The 19,700-nt window shown below is 45.0% G+C and overlaps 1 protein-coding gene across 3 annotated transcripts in view; it reads right to left on the minus strand.

The window, feature by feature from the left end:
- AIFM2 (AIF family member 2) overlaps nucleotides 1–18,967 on the minus strand; it is a 26,377-nt gene extending 7,410 nt beyond the window's left edge. Inside the window, exons 1-6 of one of the 3 annotated variants that reach the window (XM_032795208.2) lie at nucleotides 18,740–18,967; nucleotides 16,834–17,028; nucleotides 14,077–14,192; nucleotides 11,628–11,747; nucleotides 6,677–6,769; nucleotides 6,082–6,190 (exon numbers count right to left, since the gene is read on the minus strand). In XM_032795208.2, coding sequence (XP_032651099.1) covers nucleotides 6,082–6,190; nucleotides 6,677–6,769; nucleotides 11,628–11,747; nucleotides 14,077–14,192; nucleotides 16,834–17,008 — 613 coding nt within the window. In that variant the 5' untranslated portion in view covers nucleotides 17,009–17,028; nucleotides 18,740–18,967. Of the gene's footprint in view, nucleotides 1–6,081; nucleotides 6,191–6,676; nucleotides 6,770–11,627; nucleotides 11,748–14,076; nucleotides 14,193–16,833; nucleotides 17,029–17,106; nucleotides 17,414–18,739 lie in introns of those variants that run through there. The other 2 variants (XM_032795209.2, XM_075072640.1) reach the window with 2 other exon arrangements.
- Between the last annotated feature and the right edge of the window lie 733 nt (nucleotides 18,968–19,700).

Consider the following 19,700-nt stretch of genomic DNA (forward strand, 5'->3'; position numbering starts at 1 on the left):
GCTGTGTTTGTAGATATAGGTGGGCAGACGTTGGCTTCCATCAGTAGGATTGTTGATGGATTGGTCCTGAGTTTAGGTTACTGTTGGTGTGCGGTCTGCAGGTTTACTGTGTGAGAATAGGTGTTTCAGTTTGCAGGACGGTTGTGTCTTGTGGGGGAGCGAAGAGGACTGGATCCTGCCACCCAAGGCGTCCATGTGAAGAGTGTGAGATCATTGTCCAGGATGGGGTTGGTAGATCCCTGATGATGCATTGGAGGTTTTTTAGCCTGGAAGGGGACCTGTATTGGTTCATGGCCAAGTGGAGCCCACAAGAGCACAAGCACAAGGGATAGAAAACTCCACCAATGGACTTCCTCTGAGAGTCGATAAATGACCCGTCTGGACCTATACATTGGATAATGCTTCCGGCCGACGTGCACAAGCAGAAATTTGCACAAACTGGGATTAAGTGATAAATATGGAACAAATCAGATATTAGGAATGGTCAATTATACAGAAGAAACCTGTTAGTGAGAACACGTTCCAACCTCCCTTGGCCACACAATAGCAGACTTAAGGTTGCCATCCGCAACAAAAAAAACTTCGCAAGGACCAGACTTCCAAAAGAGAAACTGCTGAGCTTTCAGTTCATCTGCAAATATTGACACCTTCAGCTCAGATTAAACAAAGACTGTGAATGGGCCCCTTTGCCAACTAAAAAAAACCAGTTTCTCCTCTTGGTTTTACACACCCTCAACTGCTGTAGAACAGGCCGTCATCCCCTTGATTGAACTAACCTCGTTATCTCTAGCTTGCCTGGCATATATATATTTACCGTGTCTCCTGGAAATATCCATCTACATGCATCCGACCGAATGTGCGGTATTCACCCACCAGAAAAGCTCATCTTCTCCAAAAAGTCCTGAGTTGTCGTATAAGCGGGTGCCACAGTAGATCTTTGCTCTTTTACAGTCGCCAGCACTAGCACGCTCCCCCTCTGATACTCCTTTGTTTGTCGCTGCTTGACCACTGAGAACGTCTAGATCCATCCTCTTTGGAACCCCCTCTTCAGGCAGTGAAAGCATGCTGATCAAAATCCCCCCTCATTTTCTCTCTTCTGCCAGAGTCCTAAAACATGATTTCCTCATTGAGTTAGTTGCACTAAAAAATATGGGGGTAGCCCCGGTGCTTACCTTGCTGTGGCCATGCAGCAAGGATTTTCAGTGTGGCACTCACTGCCGGCTCCTTGGCCCACTGGTCCAGCGGGGCTCTGGCATTTTAATTTAATTTTAAATGAAGCCTTCTTTAAACATTTTAAAAACCTTATTTACTTTACATACAATAGTTTAGTTAGATATTATAGACTTATAGAAAGAGACCTTCTAAAAACGTTAAACTGTATTACTGGCACACGAAACCTTAAATCAGAGTGAATAAATGAAGACTTAGCACAGCACTTCTGAAAGGTTGCCGACCCCTACACTAAAAAAAATTAGTGTAGCCAAGGTAGTGAGAGTCCTGGCGAACAGCAGGATGGGATAGGCACGCTGACTACATGCCCAGGGGGTTCAGGCGGGTTTGCACTTGGCATGGCCTATGCTGCTGTTCACTGCTACCCATGCTACCCCAGCTACACTGCTATAATGTAGAGGGCTAGCTCAATGAGAGCTAGTACAACTATGTTTATGCAAGCAAGAAATCACACCCTCAGCTCCAAGTGTAAACACCCTAAAAGTTAGGGTGTGCCACCTGAGGTGACCCAAGAGGTATTTTATCATGTATAGCCACTCAAAACCCATTTCCTCATTCAAGTGCTATTTGTAAAATAGAAGGTGTGGTATGGTATGTAGCAGCAAATTATGTAGAAATAAAACCTTTGGGTTAGAGAATGGCGTGTCACATCTACTTCAAAACATATAACATTTGCATGGTTGGGTCACTTTGAGGGTGACCCAAGAAGTCACAGATAGTCAAAATTTTGTCCCAGCCACTCAAATTTAGATTCTTATTCATTGAATATTAATATTTATTTTCTTTATAAAGGAAGGTGCAAGGGAGATGCTGAGGTGGCAGAAGTGGGAATAGGACTTCGGGGTGAGAGGGCGGGGCTGATGTGGCACAAGCAGGAACAAGGTTTAGGGTGAGAGGGAGACACTGAGTTGGTATGGCAGAGGGCGCTCAGTTGAGATGGAGACACTGAAATGATAGGGCTGGAGCTCAGAAAGGTGCTAAAGCTGCAGAAGTGCAAGCAGGGACAGGGTGAGAGTTACTTGACTTGAGATGGGCTTAGGCTCAGGCTTCAGTGGGATTCTGCCTGTTCCTAGAGAAGGGCAACACAGGTGTGACAAGATTATGGCGATCAACATATGGCTCAGGCAGTGGTGGTATAAGGAGGGCTTTGGGATGTATGGCCACTGGGAAGCATTCATAGACAGAGGACTGTTCTCTCGGGATGGACTTCACCTGAGTAAGGAGGGAAATAGACTTCTAGGATGGAGGCTGGCACAACTGATTAAGAGAGCTTTAAACTAGGAATTTGGGGGAGATAGTTGGGAGATGTCCAAGTAATCTCCACGCCGTAATTTAACATTAAGAGAGAAGAAAACAAAGTAAGAGAGGATACAGCTGTGGGCAGGAGAATGGACATAAGGAGGAATGGTAATGTAGATACCAGTCTAATAGGTGACACTGGTGGTAGAATGTCTGTGCCTAATCAGGTAAAGAATGTCAGTGAAGGCAAACGGCAAATATTAAGATGTTTGTACACTAATGTGAGGAGCCTAGGTAACAAAATGGAGGAACTAGAGCTACTGGTGCAGGAAATGAAACCAGATACTACAGGGATAACAGAAACGTGGTGGAATAGTAGTCATGACTGGAGTACAGATATTGAAGGGTATGTGTTGTTTAGGAAAGACAGAAATAAAGGCAAAGGTGGTGCAGTAGCATTGTATATCAATGATGAGGTAGACTGTAAAGAAATAAGAAGTGATGGAATGGATAAGAGTCTATCTGGACAAAATCACACTGGAAAAGAAAGCTACTAGAGCCTCCCTTGGGATAGTGCTTGGGGTGTGCTACAGACCACTGGGATCTGATTTCGATATAGACAGAGACCTCTTTAATGTTTTTAATGAAGTAAACACTAATGGGAATTGTGTGATCATGGCAGACTTTAGCTTCCCAGATATAGACTGGAGGACAAGTGCTAGTAACAGTAATAGGGCTCAGATTTTCATGGATGCAATAGCTGATGGATTCCTTCACCAAGTAGTTGAAGAACCAATAAGAGGGGATGCCATTTTAGATTTCGTTTTGGTGAGTAGTGAGGACCTCATAGAAGAAATGGTTGTAGGCCCAACCTTGGTTCAGGTGATCATGAGCTAATTCAGTTCAAACTAGATGGAAGGATAAACAAAAATAGATCTGAGACTAGGGTTTTTTATTTCAAAAGGGCTAACTTTAAAGAATTAAGGAAATGAGTTAGGGGAAGTGGATTGGACTGAAGAACTCGTGGCTCTAAAGGCAGAGGAAGCCTGGAATTACTTCATGTCAAAGTTGCAGAAACTATCAGAAGCCTGCATCCCAAGAAAGGGGAAAAAATTCATAGGCAGGAGTTGTAGACCAAGCATCTCAGAGAGGTGATTAAGAAAAAGCAGAAAGGCTACAAGAAGTGGAAGATGGGAGGGATTAGCAAGAAAAGCTACCTTAATGAGGTCAGAACATGTAGGGATAAAGTGAGAAAGGCAAAAGCCATGTAGAGTTGGACCTTGCAAAGGGAATTAAAACCAATAGTAAAAGGTTCTATAGCCATATAAATAAGAAGAAAACAAAGAAAGAAGAAGTGGGACTGCTAAACACTGAGGATGGAGTGGAGGTTAAGGATAATCTAGGCATGGCCCAATATCTAAACAAATACTTTGCCTCAGTCTTTAATGAGGCTAATGAGGAGCTTAGGGATAATGGTAGGATGACAAATGGGAATGAGGATATGGAGGTAGATATTACCACATCCGAGGTAGAAGCCAAACTCGAACAGCTTAATGGGACTAAATCAGGGGGCCCAGATAATCTTCATCCAAGAATATTAAAGGAACTGGCACATGAAATTGCAAGCCCATTAGCAAGAATTTTTAATGAATCAGTAAACTCAGGGGTTGTACCGTACGACTGGAGAATTGCTAACATAGTTCCTATTTTTAAGAAAGGGGGAAAAAAAGTGATCCGGGTAACTATAGGCCTGTTAGTTTGACATCTGTAGTATGCAAGGTCTTGGGAAAAATTTTGAAGGAGAAAGTAGTTAAGGACATTGAGGTCAATGGTAATTGGGACAAAATACAAACATGGTTTTACAAAAGGTAGATCGTGCCAAACCAACCTGATCTCCTTTTGAGAAGGTAACAGATTTTTTAGACAAAGGAAATGCAGTGGATCTAATTTACCTCGATTTCAGTAAGGCATTTGATATGGTTCCACATGGGAATTATTAGCTAAATTGGAAAAGATGGGGATCAATATGAAAATTGAAAGGTGGATAAGGAACTGGTTAAAGGGGAGACTACAACAGGTTGTACTGAAAGGTGAACTGTCAGGCTGGAAGGAGGTTACTAGTGGGTTCCTCAGGGATCGGTTTTGGGACCAATCTTATTTAATCTTTTTATTACTGACCTTGGCACAAAAATGGGAATGTGCTAATAAAGTTTGCGGATGACACAAAGCTGGGAGGTATTGCTAACACAGAGAAGGACTGGATATCATACAGGAAGATCTGGATGACCTTGTAAACTGGAGTAATAGTAATAGGATGAAATTTAATAGTGAAAAGTGCAAGGTCATGCATTTAGGGATTAATAATAAGAATTTTTGTTATAAACTGGGGATGCATCACTTGGAAGTAACAGAGGAGGAGAAGGACCTCGGAGTATTGGTTGATCACAGGATGACTATGAGCCGCCAATGTGATATGGCTGTGAAAAAAGCTAATGCGGTCTTGGGATGCATCAGGCGAGGTATTTCCAGTAGAGATAAGGAGGTGTTAGTACCATTATACAAGGCACTGGTGAGACCTCATCTGGAATATTGTGTGCACTTCTGGTCTCCCATGTTTAAGAAGGATGAATTCAAACTGGAACAGGTATAGAGAAGGGCTAATAGGATGATCCGAGGAATGGAAAACTTGTCATATGAAAGGAGACTCAGAGCTTGGCTTGTTTAGCCTAACCAAAAGAGGGCTGAGGGGAGATATGATTGCTCTCTATAAATATATCAGAGGGATAAGTATCAGGGAGGGAGAGGAATTATTTAAGCTCAGTACCAGTGTGGACACAAGAACAAATGGATATAAACTGGACAGTAGGAAGTTTTGTCTAATTTCAAGTCTAAGGTTTCTAACCGTTAGAGGAGTGAAGTTCTGGAACAGCCTTCCAAGGGGAGCAGTGGGGTCAAAAGACATATCTGTCTTCAAGACTAAGCTTCATAAATTTATGGAGGGGATGGTATAATGGGATAGCCTACTTTTGGCAATTAATTGATCTTTGATTATTAGCAGTAAATATGCCCAATGACCTGTGATGAGATGTTAGATGGAGTGGGATCTGTTACTACAGAGAATTCTTTCCTGGGTGTCTGGCTGGTGAGTCTTGCCCACATGCTCAGGGTTTAGCTGATGGCCATATTTGGGGTCGGGAAGGAATCTTCCTCCAGGGCAGCTTGGCAGAGACCCTGGAGGTTATTCGCCTTCCTCTGCAGTGTGGGGCACGGGTTACTTGCTGGAGGATTCTGTGCATCTTTAGGTCTTTAAACCATGATTTGAGGACTTCAATAACTCAGACATAGGTTAGGGGGTTGTTACAGGATTGAGTGGGTGAGATTCTGTGGCCTGCGTCGTGCAGGAAGTCAGACTAGATGATCATAATGGTCCCTTTTGACCTTAAAGTCTATGAGAGCTCTGTTCAGTCTTCCTTACCAAAAACAAGCATGAGAGATAACGGTTCCTTATAAGAGAAGGAGCTAGAGATGGGGGAGTAGGGGAGGAAGCTTTGAGGATTTTTAGAGTCTCGATCTGAGTTAGAGAAATATTAAATGAAATTGGTTTAGACATACTTAACAAGAGATGCACTTCTTTCTTGAGAAGAATCTCCTTCACCACCTGCCGGACACTTGGCAGAAGCTCCACATCAGCCAGTGCGATTTTTGAATGAATGAGGGTGACCTGCGGACAAATGCAAAATAACTACAGCCAACTGGGGAAAAACAAAAAAGAAAACAAAAACAAACCTGAGTCAGCCAGGAACAAATACTATTTAAACAGGATTGTGTCTGACTGCTGTCCCAGCAAGCAGACAAAAGCAATAGCCAAGCCTTAGCCTTCTCGCTTTCAGCATGCATTTCTTGGCAACAAAGGCAGAGTAGGGTGGATGAGTGAGTGGAGGATCTCGGGAAGAACACTAAGCTAGTCTGCTTGCAGCCAACCCCAGCACCAGGATGCACTGTAGGAATGCTGGCTGTGAGGGCGCTCACAGTTACTCCACTTCCAACCTTGCTGAATATGAGGCTCTATGGAAAATGGTTGTGAGGGAGTTTAGCTATGGCAACCCAAACTGCTCTAGGAAGGGCATTGTGGAAGAACACATTTAAGTCACCAGATGAAGGAAGCAGCTGGTGGAGCATTAATTATTGTGTAAGTTGTTTCTTGTACCTCTTTGGCTGGATATTCTGTTTTGATCTCTGCAGCCATCTCCACTCCAGCAGCACCACCGCCTACTATCACGATACGTGGAGATTTTTGGAGCTTGCAAAACCAAAAAACAAACAAAATCATATCTCCTTGTTGCATTATTTCATATATAAGGTAACCTAGAATGAGGCATTCAGCCAGAACACTCATTCTGGCAGCACCAGCCATGCACCTTCTCAACTTGTAGGAAGACCTTATTAAAGCGGAGTCCACACAAACTTATCAATAGAACATCTTTTATCTTCTACCCTCTGGAATGAGAGGTGGAGTTGTCCCACCAAGAGCACCTTGAAACACCCTTGGCAGTTTTGGCCTTCAAAAAAAAAAAAAAATCTTGTATTTCAATAGGAAGCATTGATAGGATACCCGAGTCCTAGGAAAGGGCTGGCAACCACCAAATGCAGCTTGTTTACCAGATTTCAGGTGAATTTTTACTGTAACAATAAGCCACTCCAGGATACTCATTAGTAGGACAACACAGCATACTGGAGCCTGTTATGAGGCATAAGGTGGTGTGCTTTCAACTACCCAAGAGGTGCACCTATCCCCTATTAATGCACATTTTTACTACCATCAGAATCCAAGGCCCATTCATTCAGATCTAAAAAGAAAAATAAGTTGGGGGCAGGAAGGGTGCAGAAGTGTTGTGCAATATGTCTTTCCACTATGAAAAACAGTACTTGGAGGATGATCAATTAATAGTCAAAAGGGAAGTGGGCTGCTATGGGATCAGGTGGGTCCAGCATTTTACATGTCCTGCTTTAAAAATCATCGCACCTTTTTAACATAATGGGTAGAGGAATTTTCTTCTTTCAGGATGAGAACCCAACTGTGCAGCCTGGGCTGATGCCTGACTGTGATATCACCAAAGAGGTGTTTAGCAGAGTGGCTTGTCCATTAGGGTTGAAAGGCCTGGTGCCAGCCAATTATTGTTAAGGGGTCACACCATTATAAGAGCAACAGGAGGCTGAGGTAATAGTGGCAGAGGCCAGGCTCTTCAGAGAAGACTGACATTGGGGAGCAGCCCTAGGTAGGAGAACTGAGAGTAGCCTGCTAAGGCAGGAGCAAGACCCTGATACCAAGGGATTTTGGCAGTCAGAGCCTGAGAGCTGAGCTCCAGCTAAGTAAAGCCTGGGAGTAGTGACTGAACAGCTCTGAGGGGAGGGGGTGGAGGGACTCCCTCTCTAAGGAAGAAGGACACACTGAACTGGCATAGGGCCTGGAAGGGCAGACCTGGAGAATTAGTTTGGATCTTCCTGCTCTCTTCAGTGAAGCTGAAGCAAGGTGATTATGGGAAGTATTTCGCAATTTCAAAATTTTCCTTAATTCCTGGAGTTGTACTTTAGTCTTGGTTAAAAGGTACATCAAATGAGTACTGCACACGTTATAAGTTTCAGATTCCCTTCATTATCTTCTAGATTTCTTTTCATCTGTTACATTTGCACTATTATCTGTGACAAAACTATATACTTGACACTTGAATTTTTGTTCGGTTTGTTATTGTTTTTACGGCTAGTTGTAAGTATTCTGCTGTATAGGCAGTGTCCAATTGTTGCTGTAAGTTTGACAACAGAAGATAGGGTTGTCTCAAGCACATATTACTGGACCATTGTACACACTGTTCCACACATCAAGACTCAGATTAACAAGCTTCCTGTCAATTTTTTGCACACTGTTCAGTTTCCTTTTCATATACTGTATCTAGAAGTCTTCCAGCAATGTCTGCTTGCTTGGTGGAGAGTGACATGATTCAATCATTACGGACCAGGCTAATGAAGTATTTGTTCTGAACTAGATGAAAAGGAGAACTTGTTGCATAAATGAACCAAGTCATCTTTTCACTTATATAGTCTTGCTGGAATCTGCTGGTCCTGATTACCATGGGTTTATTGGATGAAGAAAGTCTCTGGTACAGGAAATTGACTGTATGTTTATTTGCAGCACTGCTAGTGATACCAGCAGATGATGGAAATTCATAACCTCTTAGTGTATATCTAAGCTAGGCCCTGAAACAAAATGGTAAAGTCAGTCACTGAGTATTACTCAATCCACAGCTTTAAAAAAAACGAGATTCCCTCCTACTGCAGCTGTGTGTACCACTGTTTAAATGAGTCTAAACCCAGTTTTATAGGGAAATTAAATAAAGGATTATCTATCTATTTAAACCCTTAACCCTAGCAACATAAAACATCTTGAGTTTAAAGGTTTAAATTCATAAATGCCTAATAAAACTTTAAACAGGAATAGTTAAACTAGGATGTTGGATTATACTGAGCAATAAGAGATCATTTCAGAAGTCCAGCAGTAACAGCAAATGTGAAATTGATATATTCCCACAAAAAACTAGCATACCAATTATATTTTGAATGCTAACATTTTGAAATGCACAAGTAATCCATTCAAAAAGTAAGCTTATGACCATCTGTGTTTACTAGCACAGTAAGACATGGTGGGCAGTCAATAAGATTGGGACAAAAATAAAGTTTGCTGACCAGTTGATCCAAATTGATGTAAATATGCTAAACAAAGTCACTGCCTTCTGAAGAGCATTTTTCAGTGTCTGGTTCTGACAATCAGGCCCTGGAGCTCTGTTTACATTTGGCACGTTCCTTTTTACTCAGAGGTACAGGAATTTCTTGAAAGTTTTTCCAGATAGGATCTCTTTATGATCCACAGCCATGGCAGGCCTTCCCTATTCTCCCTACCCCCACAGTTCTCAGGTGTTGAAATCAACACTAGAGACTGCACTCTGAAGAATGCTATCCCTTCCCTCCCCACCATCCTGTTTTGACACCAGTGTTGCTCCTTTCTGATTGCACACTCTGCTCTCTCTCCCTCATTATGGAACTCCCCTCATGACGACATTCCAGGGTACCCTCCAGACCAGTGAGGGGCTGTGTCACCCATGCCCTGCAAACTTGGGTGCCTCAGAGTGCTCTGCTGCTGTAGCGCTCCCACCTGAGCCACTCACAAACAGCCTTCTAGTATGCAGGTTACACCCTGAGTGTCTGTGTGTAGTTGCAGCCTGTCAGCCACACACCAGTCACGCTCTGGCTTCCACCAGCTGCGGTTCCCACTTGCAGAGTGACCCCAGCACAATCCCAGTCCTGGATTTTCCCCCAAAATATATGTTCTGTCCTGTCTAGTGCTCTCCTGAACAGTCCAGATACTGTATCTGTTGCCCTGGTAAAGGGATCAATATGAAACAATTTTCTACCATAAATGGAGTTACCCACACCGTTCAGTTTAGCCAATACTGGATTAGTTTAATTAAAAAATAAAACAAGTTTATCTCATTGTAGTTAAAGTTTTGAGTACAAGTATAAGAGCCCAAACTCAAATGACTATAAGATAAAAGACTTCCTAGTACTGAAAGTTAAACTAGGCTTGGTTCAATATGAAGTCCCTTACTACATGTTCCCAGTAACATGGCTGACCAAATTCGCAGGCCTGGATCTGCTCCCAAAGGCTGTTCCTTTTGTTGTCTTAAGTGAAAAAAAGAAATTTACAGGAAAAAGATATCTTCAGGTGTCTTGCCCCTCACTTTGTAGTCCTGTTCCCCTCTGAAATGCATTTTCCTGAGGTTTAACATAAAGTTTATTACTGCTGTGTGGCTGGAGTTATGGAGTCTCATGGTGAAAGGTTTCATGTTTTCTAAGATCCAGATCTGTTTATTCCTGCTTTCCCTTTCTTGCCATACAATGGCCACTTGACACAAGATTGCACATTAACTCTGACACACATTTAGAGGCATCAGCTTGTCCTTTGTCTTTGAGAAACCGGTTTACCCAGACTTGTAAATACATTTCAAATCTAATTTCAATTTGTTACTACACATATTTCATCATGATATTACCGAAGTTTAGTGAGTTAGTTCAGATGATACTCACAAGGCATATTTTGTACAAAGGTTCCTACAATATGTGTAGGGTGTGCATTCGGGGTGCATGCTGCCACACGCCTGCCCCATCCCCACATGCACACAAACCAAAAAATTTACAATCCAAGACTTCTGCTTGTGTAACCCAAATCTCTTTTGCACTCCAATACTTTATTTGTTTAGACAGGAGGAGGCAGTTGAGAAATTAATGGATTTATATCTGTCTGGATATATAAGCAAGGCCATTTACTTGAAGTGCCCAGAACCATCTAGAAGCAAGGGCTGGTAGTTACTGGACAGATCCATGTTTTTCCATCAGCTGGAAAGTTCTGATGGTGGGTGGAGTCATACGTATTCCTAATTTGAGATCAGAGCTTATCAGCACTCAGGTAGGGAGACACTATAAATAAGAGTAGACCACCACGTAGGTGGGCTCAGTGGATGATCCTGATGAGATACATGATGGTGTCTCCTGGAGAATGAGTGAGGCTGTGTCCCAACGCCTGTGATGAGTTTACCAGTTTCTCACACCCATCAGCACACACACAGGGTTCCTCACAAGGTCAATCCTTTAATACACTACATGGACCATTGTGCCATATTTATAAAGGTTGATCTCAAAAGTCGGAATGTTTTTCCCCTGGTTCCCTCTAAAAAGCGGCTTTTAACTCAACTTTTGATGGAGGATCATGGATTCAGCATTTATTTAAAAGTTTTGAAACTAATGCAAAATATGTTAAGGTCTAAAATTATAAATAATTCAAGTTTCATTTTTAAAAAGAAAAAAAACTTCAATCTGACTTAAATAAAATGTATCCGTTTTGCTAGTCCCCTCTCTGATCCAAGCGCCACTGCATTATAACACCTCACTCACCCCTGAACTCCAAATTTGGATGTTGCCAGCACTTGTTAGTTTCATCTTCCCTCATCTGGATACCAATAAGAGCTCTCACCATAACTATAATTTCTTGTATCTTTCTCAAAAGAACAGAGCCACCCACCACTTTTTCCACTGATGGTTTTCAGTCTCACCTCCTTGACCATGTCGTCATAAGTCTGAATGGCAGTTTCCATGTCAATGATCTGGTTAAACTTCCCAGGGAAAGGCCCATCACTGCCTGTAGCAAGGATGAGGTGAGAGTAGAAAAGCTCCTACAAGGGGAGAGAGTGGGCTCAGACATCACTTTGACAAGTCCAAGGTAAAGGATACCGAACACTGGAGTCGCTTTGCAGGTGGTGTTCTGACACCTCCCCCTGCCCTGGAACTAAATAGCAACACTCAGTTCAAAAACAAACATCTTTTGCAGAACTAAATGATTCATGTAATTGTTTACCTGTATTGAATCTGAAGATAGGAATGGGGACTGGGTGAGTCTCAGTAATGGGATATCACAGCCTCTTTTCTAGGTGCAATCACTATGCAAAATGGGTATTGTGGCTTCAGTCCAAGTTGTGACAGACAAATATGTACATGACAAGTTACCAGCAGAGCTGGCCCTCTTACTGGCCATCTCTGCAGATCTAGACCAGGGATCGGCAACCTTTCAGAAGTGGTGTGCCAAGTCTTCATTTATTCACTCTAATTTAAGGTTTCGCATACCAGTAATACATTTTAACATTTTTAAAAGGTCTCTTTCTGTAAGTCTATAATATATAACTAAACCATTGTTGTATGTAAAGTAAATAAGGTTGTATGTAAAGTAAATAAGGTTTTTAAAATGTTTAAGAAGCTTCATTTAAAATTAAATTAAAATGCAGAGTCCCCGGACCTGTGGACAGGACCTGGGCAGTGTGAGTGTTCATGTACCATAGGCTGCCTACCTCTGGTCTACACACTGAATGGAAATGGTGCAAACATATGGAAATGGTGTAGGCAGAGCTACTCTCTCCTTTTAAAGGTGATCCCTCCAGAACAGGGTTAAAATTTTTTGGCAGGGCAGTTCTGGGAAGCTTACACTGCTGCTGTCCATACGTTTATCCTGTGATTTAGAGACTTCTGGACAGTTAATTCAGCATTTCTTACCAGCAACAAGGAAGGGAACAGCTTGCCTGAGGGCCTGACTGGACCTGTGGTGCAGCATTCAGTCCTGCCTCACTGCATAGTTGCTGTGCGCCGCTTCCCAGCTCAACCCTACGCCCTGTGACTTTTATAAGTAGGAAGCTGCCACATGAGGCATGTTTTGGGAATGAAGGGATGCAGATGTCTCTCCCTGGTGAAACACTACAATTAAAGCTGGGCAAGTACTCTGAACTCTTCTGTAATCAATGGCTTGAGGTTTAAAGAGAGTTTGCTTGGGTCATGCCCTGCCCTCTTTTGTATGGTCACTTTGCACAACAAGGGAGTTATTTGCAGAGGCTCACATAAAGTGAGTTTTTAGCTTGAACATCTGAGTACTCATAGGCGCCGATGACATCGATGCTCTGGGGCTGGAGCACCCATGGAAAAAACAAAACAAACAAACAACAGTGGGTGCTCAGCATCCACTGGCAGCTCCACAGGTCAGCACATCCCCCCTGCATGCTGCAGAACAGCTGTTCTGCAGCATGTAAGAGGTGCTGGGGAAGAGGAGGAGCAGCAGGGGTGGAAAGAGGTGGTGGGGGCATAACCACAAGGGGGCTGCAGCCCACCCACTTAGCATCCAACCAGGCCCATCCAAATCGGGGCTGGACCCCACCGAATCCACAGGCTGGGACTCCTGACCCTGGCTTGGTGTCCGTCCACCTGGCTATGTCCCTCTCCTGCTGGTGCTGCACGCTGCTGCCCCAGTGCATTAAGTGTGCCTCGTGGGGGCAGGGCTAGCGCTGGGGCCGAAGACCAGGGCAGCAGCACATAGCACCAGCAGGAGCGGGATGTGGTCAGGCGGCTGGACAAGCCGGAGTTGGGAGGGGTGGGCGGAGCGTGAGTTTGGGGGCTTGGAGGAAAAGGGGTGGAGCAGCGGTGAGGCCTGGGGCAGAGCAGGGCGGGAAGAGGCAGGGTCAGGGCTTGGAGAAAAAGAGGTGGGACCAGGGGCAGAATGGGGTAGGGTGGGAGCTTGGAGGAAACGGAGTGGAGCACGGGCAGAGCCTGGGGCAGAGCAGGGCGGGAAGAGGCAGGGTCGGGACTTGGAGGAAAATGGGTGGAGCGAGGGTTGGGCCTGGGGCGGAGCAGGGTTTGAGCACATACGCCTGGCAACCCGTAAGTCAGTGCCTATGTGAGTATTTGCATCATACATGGGTACAGAGACAAACCCCAATTACCCAGGTGATACGTCTGAAATTCAAAAAAAAAAAAAAAAAAAGAGTTGGAACTTCAACATCCCTTGAATTTCAGGTGGTATGCCCTCAGCTAGTAGTCTGCAATCAGTCCAAAGAGATAAAACCCTGTAAAGAAACAGTAAATCTGAACATGACAGAGTAGAATATTTATCTGCTCAATGCTGCATTTGCAGAGTAAAATTATTCATGGGAAGTCATTTAGTCAGTCTGTCCCCAATGCACTCACTTCACCATTATTCAGCAAGACTTTCTGCCTCAGTAGGTCTATTCCAACCACCTTGGCTTGTCGGAAGCTCTCCTTAAAGGTCACAGAGTAAGAGATGAAGGTTTTCTTGGCAAATCCTGCAATGAAAGGAAGTTAATGCCACCTATATACTGGTTAAGAAAAAAGGAAAGCAGGGGGACTAGAAACCCTATTTTCCACTGTTTCCAGAAGTACTATTCAAATAGCCCTCCTTTGGTTATAAGAATTTGCTTTCTTGTTACACAGAATAAAGGCCTGCTCCATGGCACTACCATCCTGACATCTATTCTCTCTGCCACACAGTAGAACCCAGAAAGTTTTTGCTTCAGTTGACAAGAACTGAAAAAGGCAGACATACAATTAAGGGCGTCTCTACACAGCGACATCCTGGAAAACTAATCAAATTAAGTAAAGTCTGAATTTGAAGTGGATTAGTTAAACTGCATTAAATCCCTGTGTGCATGTTTTTATTAAAATACCTTTAATTTAGTTTAATTCACTTTGAAAGTGAATTAAACTAAAAGGAATTAAGACCACTTTAATTCAGAGGGCTTGTTTTCACATACTGTGGTGCAATTGCACTGGCTCAGCTGTAACTCTGTACGTGAAGATGCCCCTGCTGACAGGAGAGCTTCTCCCATCAGCATAGTCAATCCACCTCCCTGAGAGATGGTAGCTACAGTCACAGGAGAAACTCTCCCATTGACATAATGCTGTCTATACGGGGAAGTTCAGTCGGTATAACTATGTTGCTCAGGAGTGTGGATTTTTCATCCATTTTATAATCAATATAGGTCTGGAGTGTAGACCTAGCCTCAATGACAATGTTCACACAGAAGTTTACTGCTGTTTAACTAATCCACTTCAAATTCACACCTCTACTTAATTTGCATTAGTTTTCCTGGAAGTCCTCATGTACCCAAGTCAGAAATCTCATTTGGAATCAAGTGGTTGAGGGAAGAAGTGTCTCATAAGAAAACCACAACTCAAGCCAACAAGGCAAAGCCATCTTAACTTTTGGGATAGTATGGTCCATGGACCTCTAGTAGAACCCTGTACAGTGAACCACAGAATGAATATTGACACCACACCACTGGAGGGTTATGGGGCTGGAGGGGAGATAGGCCCCTGAAAGTCTCTCTCAGGGTGTGCAGTCGGATTTAGAACGAAAGAGTTGGAGAACAACCATGCTATTCCTTACAGGGTACTCGTGGGCCACAACAGGAGCTATTTCCCCTTAAGCGGTCTCAGCTGCAGAGTAAATTATTAGATCAGTGGTCCCCAACCTTTTCGTCTGGCGAGTGCCAGATGAAGGACCACTGCAGGGGTGGAGCACTTGCCAAAATGCCGCCAAATTTCAGCAGCATTTCAGCAGCGACGCCTCTTGATGATGTCACTTGTCGACGGCAAGCGATGTCATTGACAGGAGCCCCCGCCAAAATTCGTGAGCGGCGCCTCTCGATGACGCCACTTGTTGATGACAAGTGTCGTCATCAAGAGGTGTCCCCGCCGAAATGCCGCTGAAATTCGGCGGGTGCTCTTCCAGGGGCCTGGACGCGGGCACATTAAGATGCCATGGCACCCGTGGGCACCGCATTGGGGACCACTGTATTAGACAAAGACATTAGGTGTTGGGAGGCATACCATTTTAATGTAGATCTAAATTTGGTCTCATGCTATCTGACAGCGTTTCTTTTATGACTTTTTACATTAAGTCCAGGACCAGGATATGTACCGGAACACTGCGGCAGGATGAGAGAAAGGGATTTTTGTTCTTTAAATTAACTGATCACTATTGAGAAGAGAAAGTCATTATGTTACCAGTCATATTTTATACTCGTGCAGCATGTCTTCAGTAGGGTACTGAACAGGCATAGCTACACCAGTATTGCCAGCCCCAAGCATTCTCTCTCTCTCTCACACAAAGCTACACAAGTCAGCTGACACGCTACCCTGTCCTTCCTTCCGCCACCAAAAAACCAACTAAAGAAGAATGGTTCTAAAATCATTTGCCTTTTTTAGAAGTTAAGCTGAAAGTTCTTGTTTGCCTTTGGGATGCTGAGCTTTTGGTGTCACTTTGTCAAGCATCTCTCTTACCTGAAGGGCTAAAACTCAATGTAACTAAACTGAGATTCTCAAGTAATTCCATTACTACTGGAGCTGGGGCACTAAAGGAAAAAACCTAATATTGCAGGGCCGTCAGCAAAACCATGTCACTAAAACCCCAGTGCAGATGAGCCCTAAGAATCTCAGTAATAGGGCTCATGCTCCCGCTATTAGACTAACATTCTAAGTATCAAAGAGGCTTAAGATAGCAATTTAGAGTAACAGTCATCTTTCACGTTCTTGTTTATGGTATCTTTAAATCTTCAGAAACGCCTGTGCAAACAGTGTTCCCTATGCCTGGGGAAACTCACAGCTGGCATAACTTTACAGATTTGCCTTTGCAGATAACTATTTGTGGGAACAACTGTATTTGTGCTGTCATTGTGCAGGTGACTCAGAAGTCTGCAGCTCAGGTTTCTCAGAAGGCAGTAATGGTCTCAAGTTTTTATCAGAATACAGAAATAATTTAGTTTAACCACAGTTAGAGATATTTTTCTATTTTGGAATCTTACAAGAGTTTTTAAACCTGTGCAGTTCATCTTTCAGAAAGAAGCTTCACATATCTTAGTGGGGTAAACATATCACAAGGACCAGAGATGGTCCACAGACTTTAGGAAAAAGCAAATAAGTTACCACTCTCTACAGAGGCCCGGAGAGCACCCACATTGTGGTGGAATGCATCTCTCATGTCCACAAGAACAAACGGGATTCCCCAGGACTTCAGTTGTCTGGCAGCTGCAATTCCCCCGAAACCTCCTCCAACGATCACAACACGCACCGAGTCGTCCACTGAGAGCTTGGATCCCATCCTAGACAGCAGAGTTGCTTCTTCAGGAAAAAAAGAGGGGGAAAAAACACCACGCTAAGACAAAGGGAAACAATAAGTGTGTCACAAGAACTCCTTACCTGTGGAAAGCGAGGACTTGATCCTGAAAGACTTAAGTAGTCCCATTGAAGACACTGAGACAAATCATATACTCAAAGTACTAACTCTGTAAAACAGAAGCCAAAATATGTATGGTCTGAAGACTAACTTTCGGAACAGTTTGAAGCAGGCACTTCTACAGCTCAGCTTCTTACAGACTATCTCTTGCCTCCCAGATAGCTGACAGGAGTGCACCAAGGAACAGGCAGATGGAAACAGCAACACAGAAATTTTAAGTTGCTTGAGATATCAGTTTTATTCTTCCTCCAAAAAGTCATCACTCTGCACCTTGTAAAAAGGTAGAGGGGAATTGAATCAGCCCTATATGCTAGAGATGTGTTGTCAACAGAAATTTATTTTGAGGGATAATATGTTTGTAAGAAAATATTTTAATTGAATGTACCAATATCTCCTACAACAGGGGTTCTCAACCTTTTTCTTTTGGAGACCCCTCAACATGCTATAAAAACTCCACAGCCCAGCAACGTCACAACAACTGGCGTTTGAGGGTAGCAATCAGAGCAATTGTGCAGGGCTCCATCAGGACCAGCGCTAGGGTTTCTCGCACCCTAGGCGCACGGTCATTTCACTGCCCCCCTGCCCTGATCCCGCGGCTCTGGTGGAGCTGCTGCAGTCATTCCTGCGGAGGGACCGTTGGTCCATGGATCCGGTGGAGCTGCCGCAGTCATTCCTGCGCAGGGTCCGTGGCTCTGGTGGAGCTGCCGCAGGCATGCCTGCAGCCGGTCCACCGGAGCCGCGTGAGCAGCCGACCGTCCGCAGGCATGACTGCGGCAGCTCCACCGGAGCCACGGACCAACGGACCCTCTGCAGGCATGACTGCAGCAGGTCAACCAGAGCCGCTTGCCGCCCCCCGAATAATCCTGGCACCCTAGTCGATTGCCTAGGCTGCCTAAACAGTAGTGCCGGCCCTGGGCCCCACGCAACAGTGGGCACTGCTAAGCTAAGTTGCTCAGACTTTGGCTTTAGTCCAGGGTGGTGGGGCTTGGGGGTCCCAGGGCTGCAATCCTGTGCCGCAGGGCTTTGGCTTTCTGCCCTGGGTCCTAGCAAGTCTAGCCCTGGCTATGCTAGGTGGACCCTCTAAAACTTGCTTGTGGCCCCCAGCGGGCTCCAGACCCCGGGTTGTGGACTACTGTCCTAGAAGAGCACTTCCTGTCTCTGTCAATGGTTTTCAACCTGTGGTCTGCAGACCCCTGGGAGGCCTCAGACTAGGTCTAAAATTTCCAAGGGATCTGCATCTCCGTTCAGAATGTAGGGGACAGGGGGCTGCACACTTTTAAAAGTCGCAGGCAACTTTTTTTTTTTTTTTTAAATAAACAAACCATGCCACTCCTCCCACTTCTCCGCCGAGAACACCGCATAGCGCACTGCTCGGCCAGCACGGACTTCAATGTGGAGGCGACCTCCGCAACCCAGCCCAGTACCTCCGGGCACTCAAAGAAAGCCCTTTGGAGCACAACGAGGCCACGGCGCAGCGCTAAACTGCAGCGTCTGTCTTCACTAGAGTCCCCGCCTCTGCTGTAGGAAGCGAGAGGAGCTGAGCCTCCCCGGGGTGCAGAGCAAGGGCTGGCCCCAGCGTCTGACTGCTCCACTCACCCACCGCGGACCCGGGAGGAAGCCCAGCTGGCGTCCCCGACTGGCCGCTCGGGCCAGGCAACACGGCTCAGGAGACAGGACGGGCAGCCGGGCTCCCACGCAGCTTCCGCGGGGCACAGGGACGGGCGTGGTCCGAGCCGAGCCTCTCTCGGTGACTCGACAAACGTGGCTCGGACCCTCCGCACGGAGGACGCGCTCCCTCCCCTACTGAGGCGACTCCTGCCGCCCTCTCCTGGAGCCCCGGGCGCGTTGCAGGGCCTCGGGGGAAAGCTGAGGCTGCAGATACTCACTGTCTGCTGTGTTAGAGGCCGTGAGGGAGCCCAGCCCTCCTCCTACGCCTGCAGAAGAGAGAGACTTCGGCTGCGTGTTGGTCTGGCATGTTCGTGGGCTGCTTGGTTAGATGCCCAACGCTAGTCTAAGCTAGGGTGACCAGATGGCCCGATTTTATAGGGATAGTCCCACTATTGGGGACTTTTGCTTATATAGGCACCTATTACGTTCCACTCCCTGTCCTGATTATTTCACATTTCCTATCTGGTCCCTAGTCTAAGCTAGCTGGTTACTTTTGCTTGGGATTGAACCAGCTGCTGAGTTATAGCTATGGAGGGGTGGGGGGCTGAGTCTAGCTGGTGGTTTGTCAGGTGGCAGTGGGGTTAGGCAGTATGCTGTTTGGGTTCAAGGGGGGAAGTCACAGCACTCACAAGGTGTGTACAGCATGGCCTCTTGCACCTTGCAAAGGCCGCTGAATCAGGAAAGTAGCACTGAAGCAAAAGCAGTTGCCTCCATCTCCTGCATTGCTGCTGGGGGCTAAATCCACTGGCACCAGTCTGGAGTGATTTTACAGTGCTAACTGGATGCCAATACATGCATTTATGCTGTGCTGTTTCATTGCAAATAAAGGATATTTTCATTAAAATAATTCAGTCAGTGACTAATGGTAATTTATTCTGAATATGTGACT

The sequence above is a fragment of the Chelonoidis abingdonii genome, chromosome 15 (genome assembly GCF_003597395.2).
Source record: "Chelonoidis abingdonii isolate Lonesome George chromosome 15, CheloAbing_2.0, whole genome shotgun sequence".
Lineage (NCBI taxonomy): Eukaryota > Metazoa > Chordata > Testudines > Testudinidae > Chelonoidis > Chelonoidis abingdonii.